The sequence below is a fragment of the Pempheris klunzingeri genome, chromosome 8 (genome assembly GCF_042242105.1).
Source record: "Pempheris klunzingeri isolate RE-2024b chromosome 8, fPemKlu1.hap1, whole genome shotgun sequence".
NCBI lineage: Eukaryota > Metazoa > Chordata > Actinopteri > Acropomatiformes > Pempheridae > Pempheris > Pempheris klunzingeri.
This window is the reverse complement of record NC_092019.1, coordinates 11740411-11760168: the sequence shown is the minus strand read 5'-3', so window position 1 is coordinate 11760168 and position 19758 is coordinate 11740411. Positions and strand designations below refer to the sequence as shown.

At 40.8% G+C, this 19758-nt stretch overlaps 1 protein-coding gene across 5 annotated transcripts in view; it reads left to right on the top strand.

Annotated features, from left to right (window-relative positions):
• LOC139204849 (protein MTSS 1-like) overlaps nucleotides 1-19758 on the top strand; it is a 52163-nt gene that overhangs the window by 17834 nt on the left and 14571 nt on the right. For 3 of the 5 annotated variants that reach the window (XM_070834867.1, XM_070834866.1, XM_070834862.1), the window contains exons 4-7: nucleotides 16017-16101; nucleotides 17160-17251; nucleotides 17443-17517; nucleotides 19189-19200. In XM_070834867.1, the coding sequence (XP_070690968.1) occupies nucleotides 16017-16101; nucleotides 17160-17251; nucleotides 17443-17517; nucleotides 19189-19200 (264 nt within the window). The remainder of the gene's footprint in view (nucleotides 1-16016; nucleotides 16102-17159; nucleotides 17252-17442; nucleotides 17518-19188; nucleotides 19201-19758) is intronic. The other 2 variants (XM_070834868.1, XM_070834863.1) reach the window with 1 other exon arrangement.

Sequence of the window (19758 nt, the reverse complement as noted above, 5' to 3'; positions counted from 1 at the left end):
CATGGGTGTGCATATAGCACATGCTGCACACATTTATTCGTGTGTGTGTGCATATATACATGCCCTGGTTGTCTCTCAATTAGGCCTCTGTTCGCTTTCTCTCATCCATTTTAACTGAGTGACGCTAGGCCATATAATTACTGTGAACTAGCACACATCATGCCTATTTTGATTAAAGTAAAGAAGTGATCCAGTTGCAGAGTCTGAAATAAGTCGACTCTCAGGTTTTAACATGCCCTTTTCCTTTTCAGCTGCTCACAGTAACTCTATATACTCCATGGAGTTTCACCTGAATGCAGATGTACTTTTACTTGACAGGCCTCTAGAGAAAAGTGACATTTTCTGGTCATGATCATGGAGACATTGGTTTTCTAAACCCAACGTCTAATGCACTGAACTCGAAGCATGCTCTGTGTTCTCTGCCATGCACAGACCTCCAAACAATTCCTCAAAAAAAAAAAAAATCAGGCCCTTTGCCCTTTGCCTTTCTCAGTTCATGGCTTGGTCCTTGTTACAGAGCAGCCTCAGATCCTGAAGTAACCCACTGTCTCAATGCCCTCTCTGAAAGGGCCCTGTCCTCTTTTCCAGTTTCAGGCCAAGACCATTCTGGCTATATACATTTCCTGTCCTCTGTCCAGCCCAGACTTAGATACCCTCCCCTGGACGAACTCTGTGCTTCTCAATCCACTCTCTGTTCTCTTCTGTTCACCCTGGCCCTATCCTGGGAGTCTTGCTGATCACTGGAACCAGCATTTAAATCAGTTAATGGGTAAAATACACAGAATACAAAACTGATTGAAGCTTGCACAGCACAAGTAGGGATTCAATCATACAGAGTAAAATGCGCAAACAATTGATTCCTCTGGCCGATATGGCGCTGGTCTTTCTTTATGCCTTCAGAATTTATGGGTCAGACTCTTTTGTCATGTCTTGGGGTAGACTCACTTTCGCCATTTAGTTTGCATTATAAAACACATAAACATAGAATATGAGGAAGTGTCTGCAACCATCTGTTTAATACGAACATCTGCCCATGGACATTGGAATTTCAGACTTCAGCTCTCAAAATGCCCTTGTCATGAAGTTAAGGGATAAAAATGCGTGAGTGTATGTCTGTCCATGTATGGATGGAACAAAAAGGATAAGACACAGGTCACTCTCTTCAGGAAAGAGAGAGAATGTGTATGTTTTCAAGACGCAGATTGGACACAGAGGAGAGTAGGTCAAACACTGTTTAGTGTGTTTGAGCCTAAAAGGAAGCAGAGAATCCTCTGCTTTTGACTGTGCGTGCATGCAGTGTATGTCAACACAAGTGTTTGTGGGTGTTAACGCTGTTTGCTGTCTGTTTCTGTTTAAACATAAACCCGGTTAGGCCAGTGAGGTATGGATGTGGAACAGCTGACGTGCATGCAAAGCCAAATTCACAACACATTTTTTGGCAAATAAACTTTGGTTGAGTGATTTGATAAGCATTTAGTGAGAAAGTTGCCAAATTGATACTCCTTTCTGTTGGGAAAAGGAAAAACCCTAAATGTTCACCTCTTAATTTTATAAGAAAGCACTGGGATGAAAACATCTCCTCTGTCTGCTTATGTGTTTGTTTTCCTGAGAAACTGAGGGCAGCCTAGCTTGTCCGCTCTGTGTCTGGACATGAGGTTCCTTCAGACACAAAAGTGTTGTAAGTCTGTGTGTAATTACATCTGTCTGCTGTGTGTGTAGTAATTTGTTTCCCTTAAAGCACTGGCCTCACTGGTGTCTTTTTTTTTGTCTAGCTCACAAGTGTAGGAGTGTTGTGGTTGTGTGAACTAATTTTAGGTTTCTCTGTCTTTAAAAGTTAACATTAAGCACATCAACAGAAGACCACATCTTAGCAGCCAGGCTGTGACCCAACACCGTCTGCTTTTGTTCTATACTGCCATGAACACACTTGTAGTGTCACACTGCATTTCATAGAGATGGTTACACTTACCCTCAGAGCACTGCCCTCCTGTCCTTGGTTGAAGTCCAAACACTGTGTGACTCAGGAAGATTACGATGAGCTAATGAGAATTTTGTGTCTGAAAACTTTGGCTTTAAATCCACTGATTTTTATTTTGACAAAGACTCTGCCAGTCTTCAGTGTGGATTAAATGGTAAACAGAAATTTAACAAAATTGTTATATTCGATTTCTCCACAAAACTGTATAACATGCCAACACAACAACATGTAAGCATGTTTAACTTGTATCCCATTTTCCCTTTGATAAGTATTTGATTACTTTCTCAAGAAGCAAAGTCATATAAGGTTGCCTGTGTGCTTTGCTCTCCTCTCTACATCGTCTTTTTCACCTTTATTTTTTATTTTCCATGTGTTCTCTTCCTCCATGCCCTCCTCTCCTCTGCACCTACACCCTCGCCTCCTGTCTGTGTCCAGGCTGTCGAGGCCAGGTGTATACACAGCCGGTCTGTGACAGCACCACCCAACCATTTTCCGTTTATCACCAGGAACCTTTTGCTCAGTTGAAACTCCCCTCAAGGACAGACAGAGATGGGAAGATGGAGGGCAGAGACAGAGGGGGAGAGTAAGAGCCAGGCTGCAATAGGAAGTAGCAGAAAAAAAGATGTTTGTGTGTTTAGATTGTCCACTAATGCACATTTCATACATGCAAACAGAATGCAACAGCTACACATTTGCATAAACACTCAGAACAGCAACACAGATGCACAGTGGGATACCATCATGAGCTCCTGGCTGTGTAACTTTGCAGGTGAGCCATCTGCTGCAGCATGACCATTGAAGGTGATCTTGGATCAAGTATTACCTCATGCAGTCCACCCCACACCCCACCAGACCTCCCCCAGTCACTGCAACAAACTTTGTTCTTTTAGAATAGGTACGATCACCATATACTGTGCATTTAATGTGTCTATATGTAATCATTTTAGGTTGAACACTTTTTCAATTTAGGAAAACAATGATTTCAGCGATTGTGTTGTAAAATGTGCTTAATATGCAGTTCTTTAAACAGATTTAATAGGCATGTGTTAATCACTGAGTGTGTGAGATAATACAGCCATTGTATAGGCTGATGGATGGATAAATAATGGTTAAGTTCAGTCCATTCAAGTCACTCAGTCAGCACATTGACTCAGTGAGCTTTCAGTGTCTGGATTGTTCCCTGTCGTCCCATAGACACCTCATAAAACACTCTGAATGAATGATGTGTTTGTGTGAAGAGTGTGTATTTGTGTGTGTGCGTGGGCGGGCAAGTGGATGGGTGGATGGATCTGGGGTGGACACTGGGGTGGAGAATGTCCCCTCACTAACTCTTTGACAGCATAGGGGGCTCGGCCATATACACACACACACACACACGCACATACATATGAAGTATAGTATGAAGTAGTATACATGCATGCAAAAGCTGAGACACACACATGGTAGATGTAATCTGGTGGTCATTATCGCAAACAAGGCAGTGTTGTGTTGCACTGACAAACAGTTCTCTAGTGTGTGTCTGGTTTAAATTATCAGCAGTATCTCCCAGACTAGTGGCCTCTCAGTCACACACTCAGCCTCTCTCCCTACAGGGAGAAGAAAGGTCACAGGCACAGTCACATACTACTACGTGCAGAAGGTGAAAAGCCAAGCACTGTTGATATTATTGATGCCTGTTTTCAAGTAAGCGGCAAGTTAGTCTTGAACCTGAACATTGCTTTCATGTGTCTGTTAATTGCCACAGACTGCTGTCTTATTTGTAACTATGTTAGGGGAAAACTTGTTAGTCTTCATAAATGAAAAGGGAGTCCATGTAAATTGTCTTTCAGGGTGGGTTTCCCCTCAGCAACCATAGTTTCATCATGTTGTCACACTTTTCAAGCTGACTTTAATTAAAGATCATCCTCCCATTGTTGAATGTCACATTTTAATGTTGTTCACTTCCTTCACTTTGATATCTGTGCTTATTTTTTTTTATGTCTTAAACTTAACTGTTTGTTATAGACCAAGGCGGATATTGACATTCTCCCCTATTATTAAGATGTGAACTTTTACCTCCTGTTGTCTTTACAGTATGCTAAGTAGACCCGTCTACATAATGATTGTTTAAATGGAATTGCTGATTAGATTGTCAGTGTCAACACTGTTTTTTCAGTCATTACTTGTCTTGCATCATTTATTCCTGTTTGCAAACAACAGCTAATGGATGGTGAATATGTTCTGAAAAACACTACGACCTGTAAAAGGTGCAACAGATGTCTTATCTCCATTTCATTTTGCTTTGGCAGACAGGATTCTGTGTGATATTGAATCCACTGGTTTGTGTTTTGGCAATAGTACAGGGGAACAGTATAGTGTTTTAAATAATGTTGGAAGAGTTTATCTTTTAATGAAATGTTTCACACTTTGCCTTTGGGCTTATAAACAAGAGAGAATAATGTAATACAGTCCTACTATGTAATACAGTACTGCATTTTGTTTTTTGTTAACATATCTTCAAAAACGTAGATACACGCGCTCACAAAAAGCCTGGAGAGCAGTTTTAGTGATCAGTACTTACAAGGTCTTATTTCCTTTCCTTACCTTTCCGTATGTTTTAAACGTATATCTCCACCCTCCTTACTTGAATTACCTGTTTTTCTGTGTATGATTTACACACACATGTTGAAACAAAGATTCCTATTCCTCAAATTTTTTTGTAAAAGTTTTTTTATTGCCACATCCAGGGCCATGATGGTGATATTTGCATGTAACGCCTGACTTGAATGTTTCTGATATGCTCTCAATGTAAAGACTTGCAGAATTACAATTTAAACTTAATGTGAGAGTAATGTGTTGGCAACTCTGGCTGTGACTTGAACGTGACTCAGACCCTGTGACTCAGACCTTAGTTTATTCAGTTGTTGTTGCCTTCAGTAACTGCAGTGCATATATTAACCTCTGTCCTCTTGTCTGTAAATGATTAACTGTCATCAGATTTTTTTGCACGTTCTAACCATGCTGACGTGACTCTGAGCTGGTACTTGACAAGCAACACCTTATTTGTCCAATGAATTTGTAAAAAAGAGTGTTTAAATCTCTTCTATGTTTATTGGATTTCATGGTTCCATTGTTTTAATTTGCAGGAATAATTGCCACTGATTCTCAGTTCTGCATACCACAAATAAGGATAGCAATACCCAACCAAAAAAAGCAATGGATTTAGATCATGGGTAGAGGTCCTAGTAAATCCTTTCTGTCTATCTGTCTGTGGAATGTGTGTCAGACCAGAAAGGAAGATTAGAGGAAAAAGTGGGGCACCAGAGCCCGGAAAAGAGCAGGAGTGGGCTCTAGGGTAATCTATTCTCTCTCTCTCGCTCTCTCTCTCTCTCTCTCTCTGGTCATCTTATGACACGTTTAAACCCTGTTGTTGGTGCCTAGATTCTTGACAACAGAGTTGTTGGTGATGTTGAACCGTTACATGCTATGTAGAATAATGTGCAGGCACTTGCTATCAGTGAATGAAACCCCATGTTTCCAGCTCTATCACAACAACTGATGTTTTTTTTTACTTTAGCTATTAGAGTTTAATGTTCGCACCACAATTTAGGCCTTGAATGGTGATCAGGCACTTGAGGAGATTTATATTGTCCAGGTCCACTGGCTATAGATTTAGTCTATCATCAAAATCCTGTGTATTTGTATTCGGACACACATACTTAAATCCACACTGCCCATAATTCCATTCAAGATTCATGCAGGTCTGAAGACTAAGCGACCATCAGATGTTAACTAACAGCTGCTGTATGTAGGAAGCATTAATATAACAGGGACTGTGGGACCATGCAGGCTTGTTGTTAAGATGAGCCACGTTTTGCCATTTGAACATGTTGCACTGAAACATTTCTGACTATTGAGTCAGTCAAGCATTTGAAAGGTACGCCAAAATGCTGTATTTCTAAGATGTATTTTCCCATGGGACATTCTTCACTTCTCTTTGAGCATGTATTTTTGTCTTGACTCTGACCGCTCATTGAACTGGCCAACTGCTCACTGACTGGATTAACTCAGGCACCATATTAACACTATGGTACTACATTCACATGGACATTAGAGACGAGGGGTGGGAACTGAGGGCTGAGCCAGCTCAGAACGAAACCAGGAAAAGAGAAAACTAAACTGAACACAGAAAGATTGGAGAGTACGATAGCACTAGATCAGAGAGAGAACAGCTTAAAAGAAGAAATCAAAGGAATACAGTAGAATAAAGGGGATGGGAGGGGGTTGAAAATCCTCCATGACCTACATTTGCATTGCAATCTGAAGCCAACATGTGCAGTTATGGCATAGTGCTGTAAGAGTACAGAAAGCCAGTTAACATAAATTAGCATATCCAGTCTGCCTGGAGACTGTCTGCTAGCTTAGGATTTCTGTTTAGAGACCACCCTCATACTTTTCTCTAGTTCTTCTCGTGCACAGCATGTGAATTCTAAGGATCACACTACGTTACTGCTCTCCTTTTGCTTAACAGTTTGTCTCCAGGCAGAAGCGTCATGCTGTTAAATTACTCTGACAAGGATACTGTGACACATACTGTAGACATCAGCAGACATCTGGCATCTTCTGCGGTAATGCCCTGTGAGGCCGGTACTGACGCCATCCTCATTTAGTTCTTGTTTTGGGGGCCTTTCTGCTATCACTGTGGTCTTCAGCAAGTGAAATGCCTGCCAAGTTGGACTGAGGTCAGGTGACTGGCTTGGCCAGTCAAGAAAATTCCACTGTTTGTCCATAAAACACTCCTTGTTTACATTAGCCGCATGTTCAGGATGATTGTCCAGGTGCATTGTCCTGAAACTCAGGGGCTGTGTGTATAAAAGGACCTAGAAACACATTCTGATTCTGCTCTTGACCTAATAAAACATGTTCAAGTCTTATGTATCATGTATGGCTAACAAGTCGTATTAGCCATACATCAACCCACAAATGTACTTTTTAAATTTATTTTTTTGAACAGCCACGATCAAATGGGAAGGAATATCTTGATTGTTGAATTTACATAATGTGGCCAATTGAAACAGCAGCAATCCCACATTGAAACAAAATATCTCAAAGAGGATCTAAGCATTTGATTGCATTTTGATGTCAGCGGCCCAAGACATGCCAGCTGTATCATGTCATTGTTCCAGTGATAGATATCATTTGCAAAACAGCCATGGTTTTAATGATGATGTATTGGGAAAATGGATGTCGTATTTCTCTGTAAATAAGCACCGGATGTGCAGCAGCTGTGCAAGATGAGAAATAACTCGCAGGGCATACCACAGAGTGCGACAGGAAAAAGGATGGTGGCATTTTGTAGACAAGAGCAATGCATTCTTGTTATCTTAATTGGTACCCATCCATTGCTTTCGTATCCATTCATACCACAGTGCTGTGAGACAGAAACAGTGAAAAGGGGGAGAATAAGAGAGGAGGGAGGTAGAGATACAGTAGCTTGGTAAGCATCCAAATGAGAAAGAGGGACGGAGAGCAATGGATGCATTTGTCAGCTATCTTTTCTTGTTTATCTGTGGCCTCAAGACCTCGTTAGCATTCACACTGCAGAACCACACAGAGGTGACATACTGTCACCCTCATATTACTCCCCTTTGTCATCCTTACTCCCTCCTCTCCCCTTTATCTTCTGCTATCCTCTGCTCTTCACATCCTAAGCCTTCACAACAAAAATTCAACAATTGTCCCTTTTCCAGTGTTCTCCTTCCTCTCCTGCCCTCCAGTCCCACTCTTTATGACACATTGTTCTCTATTATCCAATTAGCATCAGGTTAACACTATGAAATTTTGGTAGAATCTGGACACTATTCATTAGTATTCAGGTTCCAGCTCTATAGAGGCCCACTAACCCTAACCCTTACTATTATGAGCTTCAGCTGTGTTTAGTGCATTAGTACATCAGCCCAAAACTCTGAAGTGTCTTTGAAAACACTTCCTCTTTAAATCATCTTTGCATACATGCTTGTACTTTTCACACTGACTGTGAGATGACTGGATAGAAGGGAGGAGTGCAGGAAGGTAGCTAAAAGTGAGAGAGAGGACGAGTGAGTTTGGAGAGAATAGAAGAGGAAATTGGAAGGGCAAGCAGGGGGGAAAAAAGAGGAAACAAGATCATACAGGAAGGCAGAGAAAAATAGAGCCACACTAGGAGGAGAGAGGAGCGGAGTTTGGGTGAGATGCAGCCTTCAGGGGAGGAGAGCAATGTAAAGGAGAGAGGGGTAATGGGAGTCTCATGCATTACTATTCATGATGCATTTCACTGCATTGCAGTGGCACACTGACACACATTCACAACTACAGTTTACAGAAATTCTCTTTTTCTTTCTTTTAACAAATACAGATTATAAATATCTATGTGGAAGTCGGTATTACAATCCATTGTTGGCCCATTGCTCATACTGATGAATATTATCACCAAGCTACACCTCCAGCTGTCACTCATTATCTGCATAAATACATACAGATGTCAGACTGCAGTTGTCTTGGTGCCTGATTTGACTATGATGCAAACTAACGACAAACAAATGTTTGTCGGAGGGGAGGGATGATGTGCCCTTCCCTCCATCTTACTCTTATCTCTCCTGTCAGTATTCAGTGAATACGGTACTATGTAGTAAGAAAAGGGGTTATTAGAATTTATAATGACCAGTAGTTTACAGTCCTCGCAGCTGTAGAAGGCTTTTTTTTTATAATCTACTGTATGTCCATGATGTTGAAGGCTGAGTGTTAAAATATTGTTCTACATGTACCAGTGTTGATGTTGCAATTCAGTACTCAGATATTTTTTAACCCATTCTTGAGTTAATAAGGGCGCATTTTAACCAAATTGAAATATTCAGTTTCTGCTAAATAAAACCAGATACTGCTCAACTGATTATTGCAACACACGAAAAAGCAAAAGAAGCATGCAAGATGCGTATCTATCAGCTAAAATATGTCTCCAGAGGGGGAAAACAGTCTTTCAAACTGTATACTCACAAAATATCTAAGGTATTTGAAAATAGTTCTCTGCTCATCTTCTCCTCCTCTTCCCTCTGTCCTCCTTTCCCCTTCGCCTGTCATTGGGTGACAGCTGTTGGGAGCTGTAGTCAGACAGTCCAGAGATCTTGTGTGTCAGCACTGGTCACACTGCAGCAGGTGCGTGTGTGTTTGCTCGCCCACACATTTGCATGTGTTGGTGCCCATTGAGGCTAGACTTGCTGACTGTGTGTGTGTGTGTGTGTGTGTGTGTGTGTGTGTGTGTGTGTGTGGGTAGATGGGGTAAGACAGGCAAGCTGACTTTCTGTCAGCAGCTATTGATGAATAAAGAGGTGGGCTTGGATCCCAAGGAGCCCAGTCTGACTATTAGAGCAGACTATTATAAGCCCTTGACCTTGGAGACCATGCAGATTGCTATAAACTCTCCTCTCCTTACTTAACCCTTTTACCTAGCAAGAACATTAAGTAGATTTATTGGGGTAGATTGATCATTTTGACTCACTCCTATATTTGTTTGTAGGAGTGAAACCCACCCCCCACAACGAGCCACTCAGTTCATCATTTATTAAAAAATGTAATTGTAGATTTACAGCAGACTACCAGACTGCCAGAGCAGAAATATAAATCAATGAATGACACGCTAGCCAGTATCTGTGCTATGTGGGTGGCTCCATCTGGGCATGCCAACTGCTCAGCCATGTGAGTGTGTGAGTGTGTTTATGTTGTCTAAGATATCATACTAAGACACAAGTAGTCTGTAAATGATTCAGGATTCAGGTGTTTCTAACACGGTATTCTGGAAGTTGTTTGCTTTTAAATTTATTTAGGAAAAATAAGTTATTTTGGATTTAGTTTGATGCCAAATAGTAGTGAAGTATGAGGTTCAAATTTCAGTTCAATATCCTTCCTTGTTGTCTGAAATACTATTTGCTTACAAGAAGTATAGTATAGTATCACGTGTCTTTCATCTTAGACCATGTCACACATAAATCTGAAAATGCGTTATGTTAAAATGTTAAAACTGCATTTAAAAATACTACATCCACTCTGAAACACAAAAACGATAGATAGTGGCTAAACCTATTCTTCTTTGTCTCCACACTTGCAGTAAAAACAAAATTGTGCATTGTTCTGTCACTTCCACAACCACGTGTTTGACTAATACGTGGTAACACTGAACGTGGTTCTTCTTATTGATTCTGATATCAGAGACACCTTAATGAGTGTAATGTGATTTGACTTAATGTCACTTGTGCCAACAGTTCCTGCACTTTTACATCAAGACTGCCGATCTAATTACTGTTTGATTGCTTACAAAGTAGGCTGGCAAGATAACCGTGAGCACAGAACGCAACATTATTGTGCAACTAGCTGGATAAGCCGGAGGAGACGAAAAACAGACTTCTTAAACATTACTGCTACATTGCACGCAGTCATGCAAACGTACATCACCTTTAAAAAAAAAAAAAAAAAAAAAAAACACTGCTCGTGTTTGGGTGTCAGAAAAACAGCTTTGTTCAATTCAAGCCGAACATGAAAGGGGAATGGATGAGTTTTTAGAATGTAGCCAGCTTACTGTGGATGTAGAATTAGTGTTTTCTCCAGCTCTCTAATTAGCTGGCGAACAGATCGCCTTACCTCTGTCCAGCTGGGTGTGTGTGGGGGTGTGTGTGTATCCAGCTGTATGGTCTCCAGTCTCTTATCAGTGTAACCACTGGCCCGTAGTTAACAGCGACCATCTGGTGCCCATACAGAGTTGATTCTCTGATCCTAATGTCAAAACTGCTCCAGCCAAACCACTCTCCCTCTTTCTCCATTTTTTCCTCTCCCCTTTTGCTCCCTTTCCTATAAATGCATGGAGACATTTTTTCTTTAAACTTTTACCTCTGTGACCATTCTTTCCCTCCCTTCTTTTCTTCTCCTCTCTAAATCACTCATATTTCTCTCTTCATGTCAGCTTTTCCTCCATCTTCAAATGGCAACCTGATCTCTGCGTAAAGATGCAGAAAGGGCGAACTAAAGCATCTACATATGCATGAGTTAACAAGTTATATCACAAATGTAGCAGGCAATAAGAAAAGAGTCCTAGTTCTGGTAACAAGTTGGAGATTTCAGGCTCGATAGTTGGCAGTTCAGTCTATCTGTTAAAACCCAAGGCAGGCAAAGTCCCACCATGTAATATCATTAACCATGAAATCCTCCAGACCTGCTTGTAACATATCTCTTTATTTTGTGAGGCGAAGCGATGGTTGGTGCCTTTTGTGACGTGGTTACTCACAACAAGGGTTCTTGTGTTTTATGTAGTGAAATGTGATAGGGTTTTAAAAACACCAATGTTCACGTCTAGGTCTAGCTATGTGTCGTCGTTCTGCGAATAAAGCACTGGTATATTGAGGTTGTACTGCAGGTGTAAACTGCAAGCTTATAGGAGAGGATCATTCAGTGTTGTATCACTTCCTGCTGCATTGATTTGAGTATTATTGATGGTTTCATATTGCATCGAATCGTGTCACATTCCCTCAGCAAACTGAAAGGTAATCAGGTTTCTATGAGATGGAACGTTGTCCTTCTACCTTTATTTAATCCTGCGGAGAGGATAAGTTACATAGCCCGCTGCTTCTGGGAAAAATGTGTAGCAAGCTTATTAGCCATACCCTGTATAACTGTAGGGGCTGCTCATCATGAGAGCTAATAAAAACACTAAAAATGTGCTCTTTTGCATTTCCAATTTATTGATGCATCGACCATTTTAATGTTCTGTCATTTCAAAGTCCTTTCGGGCTAATGCTTTCTTACATAATGCACACACACACACACACACACACACACACACACACACTCTCTCTCTCTCTCTCTCTCTCTCTCTCTCTGTGTCAGCACAGTGTGACATTCCAAGGAACAGTCTGGAACGGGGTTGAGGACAGGGACAGGCTTGGCAGCTAGACATCAAATTGCCATAGTACCTTACCCAAACACTCTCACACACACACACTGACAGAAAACTATCACTTCTGTCAGAAATGTCCCAATCAGAATAGACACTAGTTCCCACAGATAGCTCAAATATCAGAGAGCAAGAGACAAAGCCTTGTAAGGAGTACATGAAAAGGAGGGGTTTCTTAGTGCTACAGTGTGACATACAAATGGACAAATATTTTTGTACATACAAATTGTATCAGTTACTTGATTGAAATTGTTTAAAGGTAGTGAGAGTTAATTAACATTAAATAGATGTAGTAATAAACAGCTGCTAGACAATCCATTGGCTTCATACTGTATAGTCACCACTGTGAGACATTTTTTGGTTTTTTGAAATGCTAACCAAATTTTGCATTAGCCATACAAATGGATACGTTTGCATTTTTTTCCAAAAGTTCCGACTGCTGCCTGGTTTCTCTCTAGATTTCTGATTTCTTTTTTTTTGGTGCCAGGTGCCAGTTTAACATCATTTGTACACAGATGCACCAAAAAGTGGAGCTCATTGGTGGTTTAGGGATAATTACAAGCCTCAGAAACGACCATGTCACACAGCAGCTATTTCTACTGACAGCCAGTTATGCCACTAGACACACACAGTTGCAGCCTGGCCTGGAAGTGAGGCAATTGAAGCTCGCTTTTGTGTGTATGTGTGTGGTTGACAACTGGAGCTGCCAATGCAGCTATTTCTATCCGGGGGTCACTTGATGCTAGACAGAGTAGACGATGTGTGTTAGCAGCCACTTTATCCTGAGAGCAAATGGTAAATGGACTGAATGGTAAATGGACTGCACTTGTATAGCACCTTGCTATCCTTTTTAACTAAAGGAGCTGCAACACTACATTCAGTCGCATATCATTCATATAGGAGGAATCTAATTGTAATTTGGGGTTCAGCGTCTTGCCCAAGAAAACTTTGATATGCGGACTGGAAGATCTGGGAATGAACTGCCCGATCTTTTGATTGGTGGACGACGCACTCTACCTCTGATCCATCGCCACCCACAGCTAAAAAGCTTCCCACAAGCAAGGCGGATTGGCCTGATAACCACCTTGAGCAAGGATCCTAACCCTTAACACTTCGTCTGACTGTGTGTAATGTGTGAGCTCATACTGGGCGATATGGTTGAAATCAATATCACGATCAATAAGAATATTTTCACTCACTCTGTGACTATATAGTGAAAAAATCCAAATATAAAATAATCACAAAACTAAAGATCAGACAATCACCATCTCTGCCATACCCACTAGACAAAAAAAAAAGATTTACCTCCCTGTCATGGTGACACGCTGCTGTGTATTGGACTGCATGTGAAGGGTATGTGTGTCGCATGCTTTCAAAGAGTATGACATGTCAGCCACTTTACACATGGCAGAAAACAAAAAAGTCCTAATCCTGTTACACTATTGGAGCACAAATCAGATTGTAGCAGGCACACACAATAGACACACATACATATGCAATTTCCACGGTAACTGGCAGTCATGGCAGAGGCCACATCGACTAGCTACCTGCTGTGAGAGGGAGAAACACACAAGTCTCTTTCGCACATGGAATATGGAGTATTGCTGAATTATTTTATTTCAGCAAAAGACTAATATTGTGTAAATCCTTTAAAGGGCGTGGCACAGTTAACTAATTTTTTGATCGTTTATGCTCAAGGCATGGGAGGAGTTCTTTTGCCGTGCCCACATCTTGAGCAACATCTGCAGGCAAATTTTGTCTCTTGAAGCTTCGCAGTCGTCTCTTTCGAATATGGCCTCTTGAAAGAAAATGTGCCATTCAGTGGAACTCCATTCAGATGGAAATGGGGGTGTTGCAACAATCTCACAAAATCGGACTGGAGTGTGAGCCAGAGTTTAATCTTTTTAACACATCCATAATGTCACACCTGTGCATAAAGCCAAGAGCAGATTTTGGTTCTCTTGTATGTCATATGAAATCCAGGAATATGGGTGGAGTTGTAGCAAATGATAATTAGCTGAAACCAAACTCTTCCCTTGACAGCATGGGGTAGGACTCTACAGTAACTTTGTAATGAAAACTTTTTTTAAATTTTTATTTTTCCTTTCGGGGCGTGTGGCCTCCCCGTGGCATCTATCAGTCACACCCTCTAGAATAACAAATAGTCATAGTAAGGGAGAAGTGGGCAGATGGATGGAAGGATAGGATGACTAAACAAGTCAACGCAGGAATGAATGGGCATTATGGTGTTGGATAACAGAAAGCTCTTTTATGGCATGTGGTAGCCACACCCTCTGCAATAACAAGCGCACACAGTAAAGAGAAATGAATGAATGAATGGATAGAGGGAAAGATTTGAGGTCATAATGGGCTCAGTGGGACTGACATTAAATTATATCTTGTTGAAAGGTACAGGAAAGTTGTAATTTGCTATCTAGAATAGCTTAATTCACTGTCACCCTCTATCTCTCAGTGTTACAGTTTCTCTTTGCTTTTCCCGCCCTCCATTGAGCAGTCACAGTGAGCCAATTCAGATCAGTAGAGCAGGACAGATGCAGATTGTCTGAAAACCAGCTTTTAGCCAAGCTGTTCATACTCACACAGCGACTGAGACTAAAAACCGCCAATGTGTTATTCCAGTGGTTTAATTTAGAAGATGAGGGTAGATACTTTGTCACTCAGAGAGATTCAACACAAAACTTTTGCAAAGTTGACACCTGAGATCCTGCATCTATGTGACTCAAATGTGATTTCAATTCATACACAAGAAAAAAGGTTGTCCTCCTAGCTCGTCTTTACACATGATCCTGTTGAATTTAGAAGTCTTTTGAAGCCACGGTTTTAATTTGAAAGTTTGTCTCAATTTACTAATTCCTGTCCTGTTCTGTAAAGAGTTTCTGTTGAGAGGATTTCTTTTTCTGCAGCAGCAGTCCAGTCACCACAAGTGAGTGGTGGAGGCCAAATCAGTAGCCCCTTGCTTTGTTTTGGTCAGCCTGTGACAGGGTAAAAGACGAATTTGTGTGTGCGTGTTTGTGTGTGTTGTGAATCTGAGTGGGTGTGAGTGAGTGACAGCTCTGTGTGTGTGTCTCTGCATGCAGCAAGGACTGTGCTGACAGCAGAATGGCTTGCTCTGTTGGAGGGGATTCACACTTCACATCAGATCATCACAACCAAACTGTCTCTAACACACACACACACACACACACACACACACACACACACACACACACACACACACGAGATAGAGAGAGAGAGAGAGAGACAGAGAGAGTATCCTTCTGTTTCTGATACAGTGAACACAATGTCACAAGAACTTCACAGTTTCAAACAAGATCTGCCCCCACCATTTCTCTCTCTCACGCACACACACACACACACACACACACAGTAGTGCTTCAGTCCCACAGAGAAACCAGCTAGTCATACTGAGCAGCCAGACAATAGTTCTGTCAATCAGCGTCAAGTCCCTGTTTAGCTGTCCAGCCTGAGGCTTTCCAGTGGACAACTAGTTAGCCTGTGTGAAGGCAAATGACCCTAGCCTCTAGTCCATCTACTGCGCTCCAACTCCAACTTCACATCACTTCTCTTGACCTGAATATGTGTGCATTTCATAACTTGTATATTTACTAATCTGCTTTCCATTCAGTTACCTCTTACACGATGTTGCTGCAGCCCAGAAATAATATAATTTGACTCAAACTGCAGTAAACTGTCTGTCGCAAATGCAGGTCAGGTTAGACCATTAATCTCAAAAGCAGATTTAGCTAAAGTGAATATGATGATATCAATATGATCATACTTGGATTTCTCTGTTTATGTTCACTTTTACGGACATCAGTGTCTCTTTGATTACAATCTTAATCACAGCGCCAGTTTACCCTCAAGCCATCCTTTCTGGCTTTTCATATCTCTATCCCTCTCCTTATATCACTCAGAGAATATTTTCATGTGGAAAGTTTGATCACCTCTAATTTTCTGTATATCCTGTCCTTTTCCAGGAAATTGCAGTGGTACTGATTTATATCTTGTGCACAATTTCTAAATTGTTTTTTTTTTTTGTCTTTCTCTGTTAATGTCTTTCAGGTGGGACCAGAGACATTGGTTCAGCTTTGACCAGGATGTGTATGAGACATCGCAGCATAGAGGCTAAACTCAAACAGTTTTCTATGTAAGCAGCTCTACACGTTGTGTTTTGGTGTGCTGTTTTACCCTCCTTTCATCTCTCCTCAACCACATTATTATCAACATTATCGACACAGACATTTACCAACATATAGGACCTGACGTAAAATATCCCTTGTGCAAGTTTGGTGAGTGCTTGGCAGGGACGTAAGGTAGGTTGGATAATGTCTTGATATTTTGTGTGTGTGGGTGAAAATGACCGTTGCCGTGGAATGCTGGGAAAGAGACCATTTGTCTGGCAATACAAGCATCTATAATGTTTCAGTGCAGTCATACACACCATCATCTTTCCCTTTCTCTCTCTCTCACACACACACACACTACACTACACTACACAGACAAGGAGCTCTCTAATTTCGGGTGGCATTTCAGTAGAGATTCCACTTGGATCTCCATAGCAGGGCCTGTAGACAGGGGGGCTGTGGCTGCCACCCACCCACTGACACACACACACACACACACACACACACACACACACACACACTTAGGGTAAATGTCTACAAGAAGGAGAAGTCTAATTTTAGTTCCATGCTCTAAGCCTGCAGCTGCCTACCTCTCACACTCACAGCCTCTTAAACACACTCATAAATACATCACAAATACAAGATGGCCACAGTCGGGTAATGATTGACAGACAAGACTGCACACGCTTCTCACTTCCTCCTGTGACACACAGTCTCTATTTTTCTCCCTTTCTCTCAACCTGTTAATGGTGGACAGACAACCATATACATTGTACAGACAGAAAGGCAAACCAGGCCTAATAGTTTGTCTGCTACTTTCTGTCTGGTAATCAGGTGACAGATGTAGTGACAAACCCGACAGAGCAGGTCTATGTTTATAAATAGGTTGTCAGCCATATGATTGGTCAATAAAGCTTATTTTTGGTGCACACAATTTATTAAGATCGTAAAACCCACGCAGTTAGTGTTTTAAATGAATTCCAATAGTGACAATCTCAGATTTTAAAAGCTTCTTGAATTGCTACTCATAAACTGTTTAACTGATATCAGATTAAAAGTGAGTATCCTGCTGTTTTCACAGGGGCTTCCTGGAGGGTCTGATCAACCCTCTACAAGAACAGATGGAGGATTGGAAAAGAGGAGTCAACACTTTGGACAAAGACCATGCTAAAGGTAGGACCAACAAACCCAATCACACAACATACTTATACATTCAGCATTTTTGTTCTTCTGTCCCATAGAATATTAAATGTAAAATAAATAATAAGTAATAAGTGTGTGTGTGTGTGTGTGTGTGTGTGTGAAAAACTACTTTAAGATTAAGTTTTCACACAGATGACTTTTTCTCCTTCCATCTGAAACAGAGTACAAAAGAGCCCGGCAGGAAATAAAGAAGAAATCCTCAGACACCTTAAAACTTCAGAAGAAAGCAAAGAAAGGTAAAAAAAAAAACACTTTGGGAAAAAAAGTAGCACAACTCAATATTCAGTGCCTTATTATCTTTATAGTGCAGGTGTAAAAACTACATAGGGATTACACATTTACAGCATTTTGTCTGCTAAACCACTAAGAGGGATCCATTTCTAGTGTCTGTCAAGAGAATTTGTTCAGGTTCAATTCTTGGAAAGCAAACACACAAAATGCTTTTATTATACTCTATTATCATACTATAGTTTGAAACATGTACTTTTGAGTCTTTTTACACGCCCTGCATTAAAAGGCCTAGCTCTGTGGTTTAGCTCTGTGCATGCATTTCTAGCAAAGCAAGGAAATGGTTGGCGTCTAGAAATACAGTCAGTGCATTTCTCATAGATGCTATGGATCTTCCATTACTAGCCAGGCCTAAGAAAGTTGTCATTTTATTTGACCTCTGTGATAAGCATCCAGTCTTCTGTTTCTTGGACACCTACACAGCCAGAAATTTTTGGTGTGCCTGCTGTGCCAAATACTGCACATCAAGATTGAAAAAGGAAAAACAGTAGTTCATCTGTTGGTGAATTACTCCAAATGTTATTATTTGTTTTACTTGAAAGACAAGTACTGTATTGAAGACCTCACTGTATTTACAACATTGAGGACAAAAGAAAAATCTGATTATTGAAATCATAATAGAGTTCAGTTGAAGAAACTTGTGAAGGAAAATACCATACTCTATTTCACATGGGAAAATGTTCCAATTGTATATATGAAGTTTTTATTAGACAGCAGTGATGTGTATAGAAGACATTCGTCTTTACTGATTAGACCTGTGCAGATCTAGTAAGGCTAAACATTACCTTACTTGGTAAACACACTCTGAGAGGGCAGGAGCTTTTTCCTGCAGTTCTCTTGGCTCAGGTTCTACATTCACATTCACCTACCTAGAGAAAAAACGGCATACACAAAAAAGGAGTTAGATGAATATGCTTCCAGTGCGTTCTACGATGTTGATAGTTTCAGGTTTGAAACATTGAGTGTCTCACATTCCTTAAGTCTACAGATGTTCTGGAAAAAGTGCAAGAAACTTGTGAAAACTAACTCCCACTCCTACAATGCAGTAGATCTAACTTGGGCATTAGACTTGTACTGTACATGGGAATCATTACTGCTACTGCTACATAAGACTTGTGTCATTCCCCGACAGCTGCCTGCATGACTTTGATTACCATTAAACACTGTTGGCATAAGCTCAAAACAGACGGTACAGTTTGTCAGCACTAGGGTTGCTGTCATGTTGCTCTCCTTTCTGCTTTAGTATCATGGTCTTTGACTTTACTAAAGATTTCATTGGGCTAGTTTAAGAGAAGAATTTCTTCAAAGCTCTGCCCGTTTTTTTACACTTTTATTTGTAAGATTGACTCAGGCCTACAAGAATGCACATCTGTATCAGTATCATCTGATACTGGGTGTGACACACTTGATAATGGTATTACTTAAAAAAGCACACTGGTGCTTTGATTTGGCTTCAGGTTTTTCTCCTGCAATGCTTAAACAGGCAACCAGGCACACAAAACTGCACCTTAAGATGATTAGTGTGAAGTGCTGGCACTCTTTTAGTTGACTTGGATCTTTTTCCTTTCCCTGTCCCCATGTGGTTCCGATACCATCCTTCTCCTTATGCTGCACTGCAGCTGATAATCTAGGTAAGTCAGTTTGTGGTCAAAACACACTGTTCAGGTCGTTGCTTACAATATGATGCTTAACCAAGCGTCTTGGTTGCATTGTGATGAAACCACCATAGATACTGAGATCTACACATAGATGAAATACATGTGGACACTTCTAAATATTTGCATGCTTAATTTTCCTCCACAGATAAGCCAAGTATTGTTTACAGTCTGGGGTTGTGGCACAAGATATTAAGTCTGGGAGTCTGTGGCTTCATTAGACTTGAGATACATTCAGGTCATAAGTGGTCCAGGTTATTGCTCCATCTGCTTAACTGGTTCAGTTCTTTTGTGTCACTGTAATTTCTACTAATTGTTTGTCTTTTCTGTGTCAGCTCTGTGGTGTCCATCTTAACTCTTCCTTTGCTCTGTTCTCACAAGCACACTTAGTTTCATCCTCAACGAGTCACTCAGTGAAGAAACCAATAAAAAGATATTTTGCCAGCAACTTTAGAAAACTTTAATGCTTTAAATGCTTTTGGATTTTCTTTTTTCTGACTACATCCTGCAGACAAAATAAGAACCGTTTGATTT